The sequence below is a fragment of the Melanerpes formicivorus genome, unplaced genomic scaffold (genome assembly GCF_026170545.1).
Source record: "Melanerpes formicivorus ecotype bairdi unplaced genomic scaffold, bMelFor1.0.p_v2 SCAF_99, whole genome shotgun sequence".
Lineage (NCBI taxonomy): Eukaryota > Metazoa > Chordata > Aves > Piciformes > Picidae > Melanerpes > Melanerpes formicivorus.
Window position 1 is genome coordinate 2206933 of NW_027142451.1, and position 15358 is coordinate 2222290.

The 15358-nt window shown below is 50.0% G+C and overlaps 1 protein-coding gene across 6 annotated transcripts in view; it reads left to right on the forward strand.

The window, feature by feature from the left end:
• The window catches only part of ABCA4 (ATP binding cassette subfamily A member 4), a 119549-nt gene that overhangs the window by 21992 nt on the left and 82199 nt on the right, over window positions 1-15358 (forward strand). For all 6 annotated transcript variants that reach the window (XM_068166229.1, XM_068166232.1, XM_068166231.1 and 3 more), the window contains 3 exons: window positions 1025-1164; window positions 4146-4273; window positions 11815-12012. In XM_068166229.1, coding sequence (XP_068022330.1) covers window positions 1025-1164; window positions 4146-4273; window positions 11815-12012 — 466 coding nt within the window. The remainder of the gene's footprint in view (window positions 1-1024; window positions 1165-4145; window positions 4274-11814; window positions 12013-15358) is intronic.

Below are 15358 nucleotides of genomic sequence, written 5' to 3' on the forward strand. Positions count from 1 at the left end.
CTCTCCTAGAAGGAGTGTTGTGAAGGGATCTAAATGCCACCCCTGCATTGGAGGGAACTGAGCAGGGAAGGGGAGGAGGGTTCTATCTGAGCAATTCCATGTTGCTTTCCTGTCTTGAGTGTGTGCCCAGGGTGTCCCATCCAGCTGCTGCAGCTGTGCCTGGGCCAAAATCACATCAGATTTGCACTGCAGCCTTGAGGTGAACACAGTCTGAGGAAGATTCCAGCTCCCCACCAAGTGGCCAATCTTCTGCAACACCAGCAGGCAGCCCCCTTAAACCTTCTGTAGACTTCCAAAACCAAATGAATATAGAATAGAATAGAATAGACCAGACCAGGTTGGAAGAGACATTCAAGATCATCGTGTCCAACCCATCAACCAATCCAACACCACCTAATCAACTAAACCATGGCACCAAGCACCCCATCAAGTCCCCTCCTGAACACCTCCAATGATGGGGACTCCACCACCTCCCCGGGCAGCACATTCCAATGGGCAATCACTCTCTCTGTATAGAACTTCCTCCTAACCTCCAGCCTAAACTTCCCCTGGTGCAGCCTGAGACTGTGTCCTCTTGTTCTGGTGCTGGCTGCCTGGGAGAAGAGACCAACCTCTGCCTGTCTACAACCTTCCTTCAGGTAGTTGTAGACAGCAATAAGGTCACCCCTGAGTGTCCTCTTCTCCAGGCTAAGCAACCCCAGCTCCCTCAGCCTCTCCTCACAGGGCTGTGTTCCAAACCCCTCATCAACTTCGTTGCCCTTCTCTGGACTCATTCTAGCAACTGAAACTACTCTGCTGTTACCACAAAACTCAACTTTGAGTTTCAAGACTGAAGACAAAAGAATTTATTTTTACCTCATCCCCTAGCAGAGAAAGTTAACCTTTTGTTGTTGTTGTCATTTGGGGGGGGGGGGGGGGGGGGGGAGGGAGAGGCGGGGGTTGTTATTGTTTTTCTTCTTAAATGTGAAGGTTTCTCAAGAGTCATCAGTCTTAAATTGCTGTTGGTCACTGTTTCTTCTTTCAGCCTTGCAAGGGTGTATAGAGATGCCCAGGAGCTCTTACTGGAAGCCCCTGAAATGCGTGATCTCGGCAGAATCTGGGAAGAACTGATCATTATGACTCAGTTTATGGAAACAATGAGAACTAACCCTGAAAGAATTGCAGGTAATTGTTTTGTCTGTGTCCTTTAGACTGCTGAATTTTCCTGTCTGAGAGCTGGCTAGTAGTTACTCTGCAGGCTGAAAGCATTCTAAGGTATTAAACGTGTGTTTGTTGCTCTGCTTACTGGTGGAGAGTAAGGTAAAGCGCATCCAGTGTTACAACAATAACCTCTCTCTTTTGAGAGGAAGGAGAAAGGCAATCCAGTCCAACCCACAGCCATGCCCCTCAAAGAACAGAACTGGAAAGGCCAAACCACAGACATCTCAGCACCCCAAGCAAAACATGGGGGTGAAGACATTTAGCTGATCATGATTGCAGCAGAGGCAGCAGCAGTAAGAAAGCATCCCTGAAGACAGCGCTCTAGAGGCATGGCAAGCTAGAAATACACCTGGATACATACGAGGAGCGTACCCCAGAGAAGCACCTCCAGATCCTGCATTTCAAGCATTAGCTAAAATAGGTTTGGGACAGTGAAAAAGGAAACACTTCCTTCTTGTTTCAATGATGTGTTTAGAGAGAGGAGGTGTAGTATGCTTACAAACAGGACGCCGTCATTCTGACTTAACCCAACCTGACAACCCCAGCTCCCTCAGCCTCTCCTCACAGGGCTGTGCTCCAGACCCCTCCCCAGCTTCGTTGCCCTTCTCTGGACACCTTCTAGCAAGTCAACCTCCTTCCTAAACTGAGGGGCCCAGAACTGGACACAGGACTCAAGGTGTGGCCTAACCAGTGCAGTGTACAGGGGCAGAATGACCTCCCTGCTCCTGCTGGCCACACTGTTCCTGATGCTGGCCAGGATGCCATTGGCCCTCCTGGCTGCCTGGGCACACTGCTGGCTCCTGTTCAGCCTACCATCAACCAGCACCCCCAGGTCCCTCTCTGCCTGGCTGCTCTCAGCCACTCTGATCCCAGCCTGTAGCACTGCCTGGGGTTGCTGTGGCCAACGTGCAGAACCTGGCACTTGGATAATCACTCTCCATACATTTTTAATGCAAACAAACCATCTGATATATCTGCTCCAAAATCTTGTCAGAGGTTTCTAACCAGAAGAAAGAATGGAGTTATCTCCTGGTAATTAACAGTGAGACAATCAAATTGTCCCAGAACCCAAACCACAATAACTTGGATGTTATCTGAGCTGCAGGTCCTACACAGCTGTAGACACCAAGCCCCTCTGTTTAGAGGTGAGGAAAGGCAAAACATTGCACAGATTTGCAATGTGGGGACCATACCCTTGCTTTGGGAAGTGGTCTTTGCATCCCACTATCAACTTTACTCAGCAGCTGTAAAGCAGAAGGCATTCCTCCCCACTCCTGTGGAATGCAGTGCCAAGGCTTTTGCAGAACCCATGGGGTTTGTTAGTGTGTTTTCCCTGGGGGAAAACAAATAGACCTTTGGAAGCTTCTGTTCCAGAAAGCAAAGCAACAAAGTCAGTGTGGGAGCTGAACTCACAAAATCTGTCTTGCCACTTTTTTCCTAGAGACAAAAAGGGTGCTGCAGAATTGGCTATTTAAGGTCTTTCTCTGTGTACCTTACTGCTGCTGCCTGGAAGTAATGGTTTTGACATAACATTGTTGTAGCTGCAAAGCTGAGTAATGAAGGATTAACAGCTCTTAGAAACTGAAATTGTTCCTCCTCCTGAGTTCTTAAGCCAGACCTATCTCTAGAGTCCTTCTTCCTTATCCCATTTCCCCCTTGCACTGACAAGATGTGCTCCTGCAGTGTGCTTTTTCCTCTGCAGTGCCTGGGTGCCAGGAAAGACATCAGTGAGACTGTGAGAGACAGGCCCCCTACTATTGTTTTCAGTGTTTACTGCTTGAATAAATATATGTAGAAGTTATTGAATAGGCTTACTGCAGATGGAATTGTGGAAGTTAGTTGTCAAACCCTGATAAGACTCTGCTTAACTCACAGGACGGAGACACTTGGCAGCGAATGTGCACGTGTTTATTTGGAGATGCCTTAAGTCACATTCCCCATGCCAGTGTGATGCTTCAGCTGCCTGACTGAAGAGCTAGTGCTCTTCAAGCATGCTGTACCAAAGTCTGTTGGTGCTGTGTAAACCTGCCTTAATGAAGGCTGTAGTAGTCAGTGGACATGAGCAATGGTCACTTTCTGAGCTGAATCATAGAATCAATAAGGTTGGAAAAGACCTCAAAGATCGTCAAGTCCAACCTGGCACCCAACACCTCCTGATTAACTAAACCATGGCTGCAAGTGCCACATCCAATCCTTTTTTGAACATCTCCAGGGGTGGTGACTCCACCACCTCCCTGGGCAGCACATCCTAAGGGCCAATTCCTCTTTCTGGGAAGAACTTTCTCTTCACCTCCAGCCTAAACCTCCCCTGGCACAGCTTAAGACTGCGTCCTCTTGTTCTGGTGCTGGTTGCCTGGGAGAAGAGACCAACCCCCACCTGGCTACAACCTCCCTTCAGGTAGTCATAGAGAGCAAGAAGGTCTCCCCTGAGCCTCCTCTTCTCCAGGCTAAGCAACCCCAGCTCCCTCAGCCTCTCCTCACAGGGCTGTGCTCCAGACCCCTCCCCAGCTTCATTAGCCTTCTCTGGACACCTTCAAATGTCTCAATGTCCTCCTTAAACTGAGAGGCCCAGAACTGGACACAGGACTCAAGGTGTGGCCTAACCAGTGCTTTAGTGTGTTATTGCTTACAGCTGAGTTGTGAGTGACAGAACAGGAGAGACAGACCCTTAGAGTAAAAAGTGTCAGATGAGCTATAAGAAGTGCTTCAATGTCACTGCCTTGGCAAGCAGTCCACCTTGGAGCATCCAATGATGACAAGTCACATGCTGTCAATGCTGAGGCCATTGAAACAAAGGATTAAAATGTTTGGACCTCTCATTAGTGACTGATGCAATGTATGAAGCACAGCACAGACTTTTGTTGGGTTTAAGCCAGGAGATGAGCTGGCTCTTCACTCCCTCTCTTCCCTGCCTCACTGATCGCTGCCCTCCTTTCTCCACCCAGGAAGAGGAATACGAATTCTGGACATTTTGAAAGATGGGGAGACCCTTACTTCCTTCTTGCTGGACGATGTTGGCCTCCCAGATGTTGTTGTTTTCCAGCTTGTTAACGCCCAAGTGCGTCCTGAGCAGGTGGGTGAAGGCCGCTGCAGTCTCTGAGTCGCATATGTGAAGCAGCCTCAGTGAGGATCCTGTGCCCAGAATGCCAGCTGCCTGGGAGGCTGTTTGTGCAGCTGCCTCTTGTGAGTCTCAGGGAAATGTTTGCTGTGCTTTTAAAGAGCATTTTGAATATGCCTCAAATGCAGCTGTTTGGTCTGATGCTGTGGTTGCCACCCAATGACAAGTTGTGGCAGTATTAGTGTGTGCCTTTGAAGAGTTTTCACAGACCTTGGACAGAAAGTAGTAAAATGTAAATAAATCACTGTTGGACACGAAAAGGACAATAATGGTAGGTCTAAACAATCCCATTGGAGAGATAACTGACTTAAGCTAGTTGTGTAACTTAAGCTAGTCATGTAACTTAAGCTAGTCATGTAAACAATTTCTCTCTGCTTGCTTCTTCTCTCTGGGAGATACTGACCAGCTTTATTGACCTTGGCTGCATTGCTTCTGTTATGACTGGTATTAACTTCTCTGCTCTGTCTCTTCTTGTCCCTTATGTACAGGGGTGCAAGGGGGAGCAGGGAGGAAGAAGCTATTAGCTTCTCCTGGTCTTTGACCAGGGGGGGTCTTTGTGCTGTTCATTCATTGTAAATACCTGTAAACATTGTAAACACTGTACATGGTGCCATGGTTTAGTTGATTTAGATGGTGTTGGATGATGGGTTGGACATGATGAGCTCAAAGGTCCCTTCCCTTCCCTTCCCTTCCCTTCCCTTCCCTTCCCTTCCCTTCCCTTCCCTTCCCTTCCCTTCCCTTCCCTTCCCTTCCCTTCCCTTCCCTTCCCTTCCCTTCCCTTCCCTTCCCTTCCCTTCCCTTCCCTTCCCTTCCCTTCCCTTCCCTTCCCTTCCCTTCCCTTCCCTTCCCTTCCCTTCCCTTCCCTTCCCTTCCCTTCCCTTCCCTTCCCTTCCCTTCCCTTCCCTTCCCTTCCCTTCCCTTCCCTTCCCTTCCCTTCCCTTCCCTTCCCTTCCCTTCCCTTCCCTTCCCTTCCCTTCCCTTCCCTTCCCTTCCCTTCCCTTCCCTTCCCTTCCCTTCCCTTCCCTTCCCTTCCCTTCCCTTCCCTTCCCTTCCCTTCCCTTCCCTTCCCTTCCCTTCCCTTCCCTTCCCTTCCCTTCCCTTCCCTTCCCTTCCCTTCCCTTCCCTTCCCTTCCCTTCCCTTCCCTTCCCTTCCCTTCCCTTCCCTTCCCTTCCCTTCCCTTCCCTTCCCTTCCCTTCCCTTCCCTTCCCTTCCCTTCCCTTCCCTTCCCTTCCCTTCTTTTGCTTTCATTTGCTTCCAACTGAGCTGATCTGGCAAATTTAATTGGAGGGGTGGGGTGGGGTGTGATTTTCAACCCACCACACAAGCATAAAAACCTGTTGCTGCCAAGCAATGTATTCGTCCTCGTGATCACAAACATTTGGATCAAAAGCGTAAGGCAGCTGTGTGACCTTTGGAGACAGCAGTCCTGATGAGCAGCAGCAAAGAACTGTTTGAGGTTCTTGATGGTCTCTTCCAACCTGGTCTGATCTGGTCTATTCTATTCTATTTTATTCTAATTAATTTGACATTCAACTTCCCTGGTGTTGGCAGGTTAGTGTGGTGACTTTATGGCATTGCCTCACATGACTAGGTGGGATTGGAGAAACAGACAACCTTTCTTAGATTCTGATTGAATAAAAGATCTGAAACTGCAGGTCAAAGCCCTCCTGAGGCAGCTGGGCAGGGGACTGCATCTGACCAAGTCCAGGCTCTCTGCCTCTGCATGTACTGGCAGCTGGGAGCTCTGTGAGGAATGCTGTGTTAGTGAATGGATGTTGCTGAATCAGAACTCTGGAACAATTTCCACACTGCATTAGTTTGTGGGTGAAAGCAAGTGAATAACTGAGGCTGAAAGGCAGAATTCCTCTTTGTCACTGCCACATGAAACACAGCTGCTGGAGCTGCGTGTGGCCAGAAAGAGGGAGGGCATTAATGAGCTCGCATGCGGTTCCTTCTGTGCGCCACAGGCTCCAGCTGGTGCAGCAGGCAGATTACTTACCTGCTGCATTCTTGGCTGTGCCCAGGGGAAGCCTCCCTTTCTCATCACTTTGTCTTGAAGCAATAGCACAAGATCATACTGAAGCAAGTAAGAGCTGATGCGTCTTACTTATTTTCACATCTCCCTATCGGCTGAGATGGTGAAAATTTCCTTCCTTGATGCTCCTGACAAGAAGAATATGCACAGATGTCCTGCTGGCCTTCTCTTTCCCTTTTCATCCCTAACCTCTTCTTCACCAGAGGTCTGCTGTGCGTGAGCTGTGTGCTGCTGTGTCAGTCTCTGTTATCTTCCCAGTAGCATTCATTCATCTATTAAAAACTCTGCCTGGCAATGTATGCAGGACCGAGGTGCTGGTTTAAACCTGCTGGAATTTGATATCTTTCTGCTGTATTTTCTGTGCTGAGCTGGGAGGAGGAAGAGATGTAGTTTGCTTTATGTTGCATATTAAAGAAATATGAACATCAGAGGCGAAGCTGGAGGGAGACCTGGTGTTGAGTACACCTTATCACAGTATCACTAAGGTTGGAAGAGACCTCAAAGATCACCAGGTCCAACCTGTCACCACAGACCTCATGACTAGACCCTGGCACCAAGTGCCACATCCAATCCCCTCTTGAACACCTCCAGGGATGGGGACTCCACCACCTCCCTGGGCAGCACATTCCAATGACCAATGACTCAATGTCTCAGTGAAGAACTTTCTCCTCACCTCCAGCCTAAACCTCCCGTGGTGCAGCTTGAGTCTGTGTCCTCTTGTTCGGGTGCTGGTTGTCTGGGAGAAGAGACCAACCCCTTCCTGGCTACAACTACCTTTCAGGTAGTTGTAGAGAGCAAGGAGGTCTCCCCTGAGCCTCCTCCTCTCCAGGCTAAACAACCCCAGCTCCCTCAGCCTCTCCTCACAGAGCTGTGCGCAAGGCCTCTCCCCAGCCTTGTTGCCCTTCTCTGGACACATTCAAGTGTCTCTTATGCTCTCCTCCATGTAGTTGTCTTGTTAGGAATAATCACAGGGATACAAAATCACATCACAAAGTCTGATTTACACCTATGAGGAAAGAAGGAGAAGTTGCTCCAAGAGCAACTGAGGCAGAAAAACTAGTCTGACAATTTTCAGAGCAACCCAAGGTAGTTCTTTTCAATAGGAAGTGAACATCTGATCTCCTATGGGAGGTGAAGCACTTAATCCCTACAGACTTTCTTGATAAGCAAGTTACTTGTGCTGAACTTGTGGTGGTTGAGGTAGAAGTTGCAGAGCCATGACTGGAACCTAGATCTGTGGTCATCTAAAGGCTCAACCATGACAGTTTATCTCTAGCTCTTCATGTTTCCCTACCCTCTGTTTGCTGGCATATTGCTGTATCATAGTATCAGTCAGGGCTGGAAGGGACCACAAGGATCATCTAGTTCCAACCCCCCTGCCATGGGCAGGGACACCCCACACTAGATCAGCCTGGCCAGAGCCTCATCCAGCCTGGGCTTAAACACCTTCAGGGATGGGGCCTGAACCACCTCCCTGAACAACCCATTCCAGGGCTTCACCACTCTCATGGGGAAGAACTTTCTCCTCACCTCCAGCCTGTACACCACCTCCTGGCAGTTCATCTCTAGCTCTTCATATTGCCCTACCCTCTGTTTGCTGGCATATCGCTGTACACTGCCTCCTCCTGGCTGTAATGAGCAGATCAGCCTGAAAGCTGCTTGTTTAGAAGAGCCTGACCTGTTGCCAGTAGCTGGCTGCAGATCTAGGTCTGAGCTGCCTGGGAGAGCAGGAAATGACACAGAGTGCTGAAAGCTAAACCTGATCAAACAGCCAACTAGCTGAAAAAATAATTTGCCAGCTTTGGCCAAATAGTGACACACTGATTATAAAAAGGAAAGTATTGAAGTTTTCCTCTGAGGGCCTGGGGTTCTTGGGTTTGAGCCATTCTTAGATAAGGCATAGAGGCTAAAGTTTAAAGCCAGTAAGGTCAAGAAAGATTGGCGAGAGCCCACCCTGCCAGAAAAATTGGAAGGGCGGAAGTTCGACGTTTTTCAACTCCCATCTGGTCATGAACATACTTGAGGTGCAGATACAGTTTGTAAATAACCTCTCTTCTCCTGCTTCTGCACTTTTGGGTTGTTGTGGTGGTGTTTGGGTTTTCGTAGTGTGTTTAATCCTTCTCCATCTTGATAGTGTCCCAGTTTCCTCCCGTCGCAGCGAGGCGCTCAGGCGGCCTCCCTGTGCGGCTCAGTGGCAGTTTAGGTCACGCTGTGTGACGGTGAGGGTATCAGGCTGGGCATACACAGTTCAAAAGTGTCTGAATAAATAAGCACATTCTTGCACTGACAGATAAGGGTCTGTTAAATGCAGTTCAAATGCCCCAGTCTGAGGGAGGGAGTGATGGAGGGAGGGCCAGGGGGGGTTGGGTTTGTAGGTTTTTGGCGAGCCAGGCTGTAGGAGTCAGTTGCATTCCTTTTGCGTTCTGCCTTTCCACACAGTGCCCAGTCTGTGTTAAGAAGCTTTTGCGTGACCACAGCCCTACTGATGACAGCTCTCTCAGATACTTCTAGAAATGCCAATGCACAATCTGTGTGTAATTCCTGTGCTCTTGTTGCCAGCTGAAACTCAGGGCAGTCGTGGTAGATAAAACACAGTGTTGTCCTGGGCCTTTATTCCTCTGCCTTTCATGTTGTGGTTGCTTTCCACAGCCACAATTGCAGCTGGATTGATCACTTCTGACATCTGAAGCACCTAATGAGTAACTCCTCAGGCTTGAGTCCACTCTCCAAAGCAACTGGATTAAGTTTGTCTTCTTTCTTTGGGTTTCTTTTGAGTACTGTGTCCAGTTCTGAGCCCCTCAGTTTAGGAAGGACATTGAGATACTTGAACGTGTCCAGAGAAGGGCAACAAAGTTGGTGAGGGGTCTGGAGCACAAGCCCTATGAGGAGAGGCTGAGGGAGCTGGGGTGGCTTAGCCTGGAGAAGAGGCTCAGGGGAGACCACCTTCTTCTCTCCAACTCCCTGAAGGGGGGTTGTAGCCAGGAGGGGGTTGTTCTCTTCTCCCAGGCAACCAGCACCAGAACAAGAGGACACAGTCTCAAGCTGCACCAGGGGAAGTTTAGGCTGGAGGTGAGGAGAAAGTTCTTCCCAGAGAGAGTCATTAGTCATTGGAATGTGCTGCCCAGGGAGGTGATGGAGTCCCCATCCCTGGAGGTGTTCAAGAGGGGATTGGATGTGGCACTTGGTGCCATGGTCTAGTCATGAGGTCTGTAGTGACAGGTTGGACTTGATGATCCTCAAGGTCTCTTCCAACCTTAGTGAGACTGTGTCCTCTTGTTCTGGTGCCGGTTGCCTGGGAGAAGAGAACAACCCCCACCTGGCTACAGCCTCCTTTCAGGGAGTTGTAGAGAGCAATGAGGTCACCCCTGAGCCTCCTCCTCTCCAGGCTAAGCAACCCCAGCTCCCTCAGCCTCTCCTCACAGGGCTGTGCTCCAAACCCCTCCCCAGCTTTGTTGCCTTTCTCTGGACACCTTCCAGCATCTCAACATCTTTCCTAAACTGAGGAGCCCAGAACTGGACACAGGACTCAAGGTGTGGCCTAACCAGTACTGGGCACAGGGGCAGAATGACCTCCCTGCTCTCTGCTGGCCATACTGTTCCTGATGCAGGCCAGGATGCCATTGGCCTTCTTGGTTGCCTGGGCACACTGCTGGCTCTTGTTCAGCCTACTATCAACCAGTAGCCCCAGGTCCCTTTCTGCCTGGCCACCCTTCAGCCACTCTGACCCCAGCACGGCATGGGGTTGTTGTGGCCAATGTGTAGAAATTAGATGTGTTAAATCCCATCCCATTGGCCTCTGCCCATCTGTCCAGCCTAGCAAGGTCCCTCTGCAGAGCTCTCCTACCCTCTAACAGATCAACTCCTGCCCCCAGCTTGGTGTCACCTGCAAATTTACTGATGACTGACTCAATCCCCTCATCCAGGTAATCAATGAAGATATTAAAGAACATGGGGCCCAGCACTGATCCCTGGGGCACACCACTGGTGCCTGGCTGCCAGCTGGATGTGGCACCATTCACCACCACTCTCTGGGCTCAGCCTCCAGCCAGTTTCTAACCCTCACAGAGTGCTGCTGTCCAAGCCAGGGGTTGACAGCTTGTCCAGGAGTTTGCTGTGGGGGACGGTGTCAAAGGCCTTGCTGAGGTGCAGGTAGACTACATCCTCAGCCTGCCCCACATCTGCCAGGCAGTCACCTGATCATAGAAGGAGATCAAGTTGGTGAGGCAGGACCTGCCCTTCCTAAATCCATGCTGGCCGGGCAACTGTTTCTGTGCCATGCTTACATTCAAAGTGGTACTCGGTAGATGGGTGTGGTTTAATGTGAAATGGCTTTCTAAAGCCTGGCTTTATGCCTGTGCACAGGGACAATGAATAATGGCTGTGGGGAAGAACTGGAGTGGAATGATCATAGCTGAAATGATGTTCACTGAGGGAAATCAAGCTTGCCAATCAGTGGGATTAGACTTTCTTTGTTTTCTTGAGCAACTGACAGTACAAAGCATAAGTAGCCTAAATACGAGAGGTAGAGTGGTGTGGTACAGCTGCTTGGTCCTGGGGAAATACCTTCATGCAAGCTGTAGCTATCCCTCCTTAACCACGAGGGTGGGTGGCATGGCATTAGCTGTGCTTAGATGACAAAGAAAGAAGAACTTCTGTAATGAAATGAAGAATTGCTGAGGGGAAGAAGAAAAATGTGACTTGCACTGAGCTCTGGGGAGGCCACACCTCGAGTGTTGTGTCCAGTTTGGGGCACCCCAATAGAAGAGAGATGTGGGGGTGCTGGAGCCAGTGCAGAGGAGGGCAAGGAAGCCCAATAGAAGAGAGATGTGGGGGTGCTGGAGCCAGTGCAGAGGAGGGCAAGGAAGCTGGGAAGGGCCTGGAGAATAAATCTTGTGAGGAGCAACTGAAGGAGCTGGGGATGGTTAGTTTGGAAAAGAGGAGGCTGAGGGGAGACCTCATGGCTCTCTACAACTACCTGAAAGGAGGTTGTGGAGAGGCTGGTGCTGGTCTCTCCTCACAGCTAGTTAGTGACAGAAAAGAGGGAACAGCCTCAAGCGGCAGCAGGGCAGCTTTAGACTGGATAGTAGGAAAAATTTGTTCCCATCAAGAGTGGTCAGGGATTGGAATGTGCTGCCCAGGGAAGTGGTGGAGTCCCCAAGCCTGGATGTGTTTGAAGGTGGTTTGGATGTGGTGCTTGGGGCTATGGTTTAGGGGGGAACCTTGCAGAGTAGGGTCAAGGGTTGGACTTGGTGATCCTGAGGGCCTTTTCCAACCTGAATGTCTCTGTGGTTCTGTGACAGAAAGCAAGCTGATCAAGCATAGCATTAACTGAAAGTGGTTCCAAAGCTGAAGTGTTGGCAGGGGCTGACATCAAAGTGTCTACTTCTAGTAAATCTTTCATTTCCCCTGAGCAGTATGAAGGTTCCACGACAGTAACTGAAATATCTGTTCTGGTTGCAGTTTGCCTATGGTGTGCCTAACTTGACTCTGAAGGACATTGCTTGCAGTCAGATGCTCCTGGACCGCTTCATTATCTTCAGCAGCAGACGAGGTCTCCCTTCTGTGCACAAGGCCATGTGTGCCTTGTCCCAGGAAAGCCTACAGAGAGTAGAAGATGCCTTGTATGCAAATGTTGATTTCTTCAAGCTGTTTCAGCTGGTAAGTATTGACACAACCTTTCTGCCTCATTGCTGTCAGTTTCTGTCTGGTATTTCACTGCCCTTCCAGAGTTCTCTTTGTAATACATCACCGATGTTCCAAGTGGTCTCTGCTTATTTAAACCTGCAGATGTGAAGTTGTGGGTGTGGGGTTGTTAACCTACTGCCAGCAGGACACCAGACAGTTCTGGGTGTGCTTTTGGATGATGCAGATGAACAGCACAGCAGAACTGAAAGATTCAAATGCAGTCTCGAAATCAGAGTCGTGTGTGGAGCTACCACCTGGCCATTCCAGGCAGTGCAGCAAAATATTGTGTGGCAAGATCCACAGGGGCCCTGCTGAGGCTTCTGAAAATACTCCATACAACCTCTCCTGTCTTTGCTGTGCTCAGCAAGACTGACTTTTGTGCTGAAGTCAAAGCAGCTTGAGGCAGGATAACCACCTGAGCCTCCTAACAAACCAGCCAACCAACCAACTTGCAATAGCTTGCAATACTCTGTGAAAGCTTTTCCTTACCTCTGTAAATTTTCATTGCCCTTCTCTGTGCTGTTTCTGCTTCTTTGTGCTGTTCCTGCTTCTGCTGTGGCCTTCTTGCTATATGTTAACCACAGCTGTGTTCAGTATGAAATGATAGTGGCATCTCAGACATTTGTTTATTCATCACAGTGTCACCAAGGTTGGAAGAGACCTCGAGGATCATCGAGTCCAACCTGTCACCACAGACCTCATGACTAGACCATGGCACCAAGTGCCACATCCAATCCCCTCTTCAACACCTCCAGGGATGGTGACTCCACCACCTCCCTGGGCAGCACATTCCAATGGCTAACAACTCTCTCAGTGAAGAACTTTCTCCTCACCTTCAGCCTAAACCTCCCCTGGCACAGCCTGAGACTGTGTCTCCTTGTTCTGGTGCTGGTTGCTAGAGAGAAGAGCCCAACCTCCACCTGGCTACAACCTCCCTTCAGGTAGTTGTAGAGGGCAATGAGGACTCCCCTGAGCCTCCTCTTCTCCAGGCTAAGCAACTCCAGCTCCCTCAGCCTCTCCTCACAGGACTGTGCTCAAGGCCTCTCCCCACCCTTGTTGCCCTTCTCTGGACACCATCAAGTTTCTCAATATCCTTCTTAAACTGAGGGGCCCAGAACTGGACACAGGACTCAAGGTGTGGCCTAACCAATGCAGAGTACAGGGGCACAATTATTTCCCTGCTCCTGCTGGCCACACTATTCCTGATGCAGGCCAGGATGCCATTGGCCTTCTTGGCCACCTGGGCACACTGCTGGATCATATTCAGGCAGCTGTCAATCAGCACCCCCAGGTCCCTCTCTGTTTGACAGCTCTCAGCCACTCTGACCCCAGCCTGTAGCACTGCATGGGGTTGTTGTGGCCAAAGTGCATCACCTGGCACTTGGACTTGTTGAATACCATCCTGTTGGACTCTGCCCATCTGTCCAGCCAGTCGAGGTCTCTCTGCAGAGCCCTTCTGCCCTCTAACTGACCAGCATCTGCTCCCGACTTGGTGTCATCTGCAAATTTGCTGATGACTGACTCAATCTCCTCATCCAGATCATCAATGAAGATGTTAAAGAACATGGGGCCCAGCACTGATCCCTGGGGGACACTACTGGTGCCTGGCTGCCAGCTGGATGTGGCACCATTCACCACCACTCTCTGGGCTCAGCTCTCCAGCCAGTTCCTAACTCAGCACAGAGTGTTGCTGTCCCAGACAGGGGCTGACAGCTTAGCCAGCAGCTTGTGTAAGAGTAATAATATTGATTTATGTACGTGTATATATATGTCATAGTGGTGGGTTGTGGTTTTTCTTCTTTCATTCTCTATTCTTTTCCTCATGTTTTTTTTTTCTGCACTCCACTTGTCTTCCACACAATCAGTTTGTGCTTTCAGAGAATTATTCATAAAGGCTCAAAGGTGATCTCTTTCCTCCCAACAGCAAGTCTAGAGCCCATCACTGCATGTGTGTCTTTTGTGTTTGTTTCCCCTGTGCTCACCATTCTGCATTTTGCAGCAATGGATTCCATTTGCCTCTTTCCACCTTTCAAACTGAACGTCATGAAACCACTGTGCTGTCAGTTTGAGAGGCTGAGGGAGCTGGAGTAGCGTAGCCTGGAGAAGAGGAGGCTCAGGGGAGACCTCATTGCTCTCTACAACTACCTGAAGGGGGCTCGTAGCCAGGAGGGAGTTGGTCTCTTCTCCCAGGCAAGCAGCACCAGAACAAGAGGACACAGTCTCAAGCTGCACCAGGGGAAGGTGAGGAGAAAGTTCTTCACTGAGACAGTCATTGGTCATTGGAATGTGCTGCCCAGGGAGGTGTTGGAGTTACCATCCCTGGAGGTGTTCAAGAGGGGATTGGATGTGGCACTTGGTGCCATGGTCTAGTCATGAGGTCTGTGGTGACAGGTTGGACTCGATGATCTCTGAGGTCTCTTCCAACCTTAGTGAGACTGTGATGCTGTCATACTGTGACACTGTAGTGCTGTAGGAGTTATCGACCTGACTCTGGGGCCAGGACAGTGCAGTGCTGTCATTAACTTAACATGGATTGTATTCAGCTTTGGGCTGCTCAACACCAGCAGCAGGGGATGCCAGAAGCTTTAATCGACCCACCGGCCAAATTACTCTTTGATTGTTTGAGCACTGACAGTCACTCTGTGTGCCTGTGAGGTTTTGCCTGATTAGAGCCTGAGGTCAGCTTTTAAAAGCTGCCCTTTTCCATTTCTGAAAATAAACTCAGATAGTTGCATAGATTTGGTGATTGCTAGAAGTAGAAAGGGATTAATGCCACAGTTCTGGATGAGGGCATTGAGTCAATCATCAGTACTTTTGCAGACAACACCAAGCTGGGGGCAGGAGTTGATCTGCTGGAGGGTAGAGAGGCTCTGCAGAGGGACCTTAACAGGCTGGACAGGTGGGCAGAGTCCAAGGGCAGGAGATTGAACACATCCAAGTGCCAGGTTCTGCACATTGGCCACAACAACCCCAGGCAGTGCTACAGGCTGGGGTCAGAGTGGCTGAGAGCAGCCAGGCAGAGAGGGACCTGGGGGTGCTGGCTGATGGTAGGCTGAACATGAGCCAGCAGTGTGCCCAGGCAGCCAGGAGGGCCAATGGCATCCTGGCCTGCATCAGGAACAGTGTGGCCAGCAGGAGCAGGGAGGTCATTCTGCCCCTGTACACTGCACTGGTTAGGCCACACCTTGAGTCCTGTGTCCAGTTCTGGGCCCCTCAGCTTAGGAAAGATGTTGAGATGCTGGAATGAGTCCAGAGAAGGACAACAAAGCTGGGGAGGGGTCTGGAGCACAGCCCTGTGAGGAGAGGCTGAGGGAGCTGG